Here is a 3,855-nt window from a genome sequence, read left to right as displayed (position 1 = left end):
AATTATTTATAGATCAAATTAAAAAATCAATCTTTTAACCCATAACAACTGCATACCACATGATAACAACTAACTGTCACATTATTACTATAAATACCAGACAAACATAATTATTTGAGTTAAGGGAAAAAAGTAACAATAAAATTAACAAATATTCAAGACCAAAGTTTTAATTTTTCATTTTCTTACTTTAAGTATCCGAATATAACAAATATAAGGATGATAGTAGATATTTATCGGGAAAAAGCTAACAGTTCCCGCGAAACTCAATCGCCGAAGCATCATTACCCAACAAAAGATCCATCACAGACTCATGACTCTCACGCTTTCATCACATTATTACAAAAACTGATCAAAGCGACGAACAAATGGCATTTGCGATGATGCAGAGTGGTAGCAGTGATGATAGTAGCAGAAGCGTAAAGAGAGGGGACATAGTGTGGGTCAGAGTCCACTTCCCTCACAAATGGCGCCCCGCACTCGTTCTCTCTTCCCGCGACAACCTCGGCATCCAAGTCACCTTCTCCTTCTCCGAAAACGACGCCGTTTCGCCCTCGCCCACCTTTTTCGTCGAGTCCGAGGTTGTCCCCTTCGAGGAGGCACTCCCTTCTCTCATCTCCCGCCGCAACCTTGACGCGCCGCCGCTTCACTCCGCGCTCCGGTTGTTGGGCCTGAGGGTCCTTTCCGGGCTGCGGTGCCACTGCATAACGGGCCGGGCCCAGGCCCGACAACAACCGGCCCGCGAGTTCGATACGGCTGGGGTTTTGGGTTTTGTTTTGGACGCCGCCGTTTCGCCGTGGGTAGAGCCCGCGCATTTTGCACACGCCGTTAGGGTTGTTGCCCAGGTTCACGCTTTTCGAAGCTATTGCTCTGTAAAGCACAAGAAAATGTACAAACAAAATAAAAAAGCAGGTAACTTTTTTTTTTCTTTTTTGTTGCGAAGTTTGGACTTTTAAGTTTTAACAATTATGCCAATTTTGTTTTGCGAGCTGGGAATTGTGATTGGGTTGTTTGATACTGCATTTGCTGGGAAATAGTTATATTAGCTGTGAATATGATATTACATTCTAATTCTAAACGATGGAGATTCTGAGTTAGAGAATTACAAATGAATTGAAGAATTTCTGAGTTAGAGAATATTTATTATTTATTATAAATGAAAAATTAGTTCTCCTTTTTCTTTACCCCCAAATTTAGACTCCTAAGCATACCTTAGAAATTGTAGGACTAATGTGACTGTTTACAATTAGTCAGTTACTAAACCAACAAATAAGAAATTGTACATACAAGTATTTTTTATATTTTTTATAAAGTTTATGGCTGTAAATCTATGACCTCTTAGAGAGGCTCTATTGATTGTTGTTGTGATAATCATCTATGAATTGAAATGAAATTATTGTAATACGAACACTTTGACGAGTTAAGGTTCACCATTTTCTTGACATAACTAAGCTGCTAGTCCCATATGGTGAATAGTATCTTGAATTTAGAACTTCTGTTCAAATAACTTTGTTGGCTGTTCCGGTGGTGTTGCTACCCGGTGGTACCCCTATATCATTTTTCTGACTTTAAGTATACATTTGACTGAACTACAGAGGCCATGTATTGACTTTACCTAGTTATTTTATTTTTTAAATTTTTATCAATATATTTTTCATAGGTGATAATGTGAAGCTGCTTCCAAGTTCATCTTTGAGTCAGAAGGTGCACAAAGTTACTCAAGAATCTGTTGCCTTGGAATCCAAGGAAATATGTCTGATCGTATCCAAAAATGGGGAGACAAATATAACAATTGGTGATATAAAGAGATTGAACTCAACAGTTCCACTTTGGGAAGGAAATTCTGCACGCTTGTTGGAGAATAAAAATTTGATTATTTCACAGAATCTTGTGCACTCTCGTGCTATAGATCCACTTTACATGGTGCGAGAAAGCCTAAAATCTGCAAGGCAGAGCTTTCTGGGATTCAAAAATATATCAGATCAGGGCATAGTTGATATCTGCTTTGAAGACTTTTCTAATATGAGTAGAACTCACATCTCAGTTCCTTCTAATTTTATGATTCATTTGAGAAACTACATTGATAAAAGAAAAGACAATGCACTGGGGCTTTGCTGGAGATTGCCTGACAAAGAAACCATTATATACCTTAACAGGAGGAAAAGAAGGCGACTAGATAAATCAGCTTCATGTAATGATTTTCCTCAGATTAGTGAAGTTCAAGAAAGTGAAAGGTGTGCAGATATCTCAACACATACCACACCTAGTATCTCAGACATTAAGATGCTTGAACCCGAAGGAAGTATCCAGAAAGACCATCAGGCCTCAACATACGTTTGTGAAACTAGTATGAATTTCATTGAGGAGTTTCAGAAAGTGGATTCAAAAAGAATTCAAAGCTGTGAATCATTGTCTAACTTAGTGCATCACTTCCATTCTGATAAGTGTGAGGTTGATGGTAGTGAAGCAAAAGCTAAAGGTATGTTAGGATCTGACTCATCTGTTTACCAAGAAAGGCTGCACATGTGTTGCAATCGTGATACAACACCTCTCAATTCGAAAAGGTCTGCAAAATATATCTTAAAACTCACCAGACCTAGGATCTCAGACATTAAGATGCTTGAACAAGAAGGAAGTATCCAGAAACACCATCAGGCCTCAACATCTATTTGTGAAACCAGTATGAACTTCATTGATGAGGTTCAGAAAGCAGATTCGAAAAGAAGTCAAACTTGCGAACCAGTGTCTAATTTAGTGCATCCCTTCCATTCTGATAAGTGTGAGGTTGATGCTAATGCAGCAAAAGTTAAAGGTACGTTAGAATCTGATTCGTCTGTTTACCAGGAAAGGCTGCAAATGAGTTGCAATAGTGTTACAACACCTCTCAAGTCAAAAAGGTCTGCAAGAACAGAAATATCTTCTGGGGATTGTTTGGTGGAGGGTAAGGATTGCTACGAAGGTGTTGCTTCTCATTCGATATTCAATTCAAATGTTAGACAGCTATCAAAAACCCATGTTCCCTTTTCTCCTAAAGCTTTGCTTATGAAGTTCCCCAAGAATTTCAACCTACCATCCAAGGAACAGTTAGTAAAGAAGTTTTGTGTATTTGGCTCAGTAGATTCCTATAGAACAAGGGTCTTTTGCTACGCCGGCTCAGCTCAGGTGTCTTTTTTACAAGAAGCTGATGCAGTTGCTGCATTTAAATATGCCAAAAAAAAGGCCTTGTTTGGCAAGGCTAATGTCCGGTTTTGGCTTGACCCATTTGAGCACAAAAGAAGAGGATTCATCCCATCAAGTAAACAAACAGGACAACCACTGAAATCTTGTTTGAAAAATTCCAATTCCTTGAGTAAGGAAAACAGGAAGAAACATCACAGAGTAAGATTTACAATATCTGCTCCCTTGCCCCCATCAACAAGTAATCAAACAGGACCACCATTGAAATCTTGTTTGAAAAATTCCAATTCCTTGAGTAAGGAAAACAGGAAGAAAAATCACAGAGTAAGATTTACTATAGAAACTTAGTTGACATGAATTTACTGTATGAAGAATGTCATCGTATTTAATTAACTTCTGTTGAGCTCATCTTTGTTCCTTCTTTTAACATGGTATTTCCTCATGCAAGTGATGAAAAACAGCTAACATTTAAATGCAAGGAGTAAAGTTATTTTGGTATATATGAAAGATCTATAGATTGAAATGTTGAATATCTAAAGTTATTTGTTGTGGATGCATCTTCTGATCTTTTTGAGTGTGGGTGGGTGTGTAGTAAATGAAACGCACCATTTCACTAAAAGAATATAATAATAAAATAATACAAAACTCGCTTAGCCCCAGGTTTATTGGTCCTTTTGA

The 3,855-nt window shown here is 38.0% G+C and overlaps 1 protein-coding gene across 1 annotated transcript; it reads left to right on the top strand.

Annotated features, from left to right (window-relative positions):
- Positions 1 to 245: 245 nt before the first annotated feature.
- On the top strand, positions 246 to 3,604 carry LOC114409424. Its single transcript, XM_028372885.1, has 2 exons — positions 246 to 912; positions 1,661 to 3,604. The coding sequence occupies exons 1-2, from the start codon at positions 369 to 371 to the stop codon at positions 3,523 to 3,525; spliced, it is 2,409 nt and encodes an 802-aa protein (XP_028228686.1). The 5' UTR covers positions 246 to 368; the 3' UTR covers positions 3,526 to 3,604.
- The last annotated feature ends 251 nt before the right edge of the window (positions 3,605 to 3,855 follow it).

The sequence above is a fragment of the Glycine soja genome, chromosome 4, assembly GCF_004193775.1.
Source record: "Glycine soja cultivar W05 chromosome 4, ASM419377v2, whole genome shotgun sequence".
In the NCBI taxonomy this organism is placed as follows: Eukaryota; Viridiplantae; Streptophyta; class Magnoliopsida; order Fabales; family Fabaceae; genus Glycine; species Glycine soja.
The sequence above is the reverse complement of the archived record's forward strand: the minus strand, read 5'-3'. Positions and strand labels throughout refer to the sequence as shown.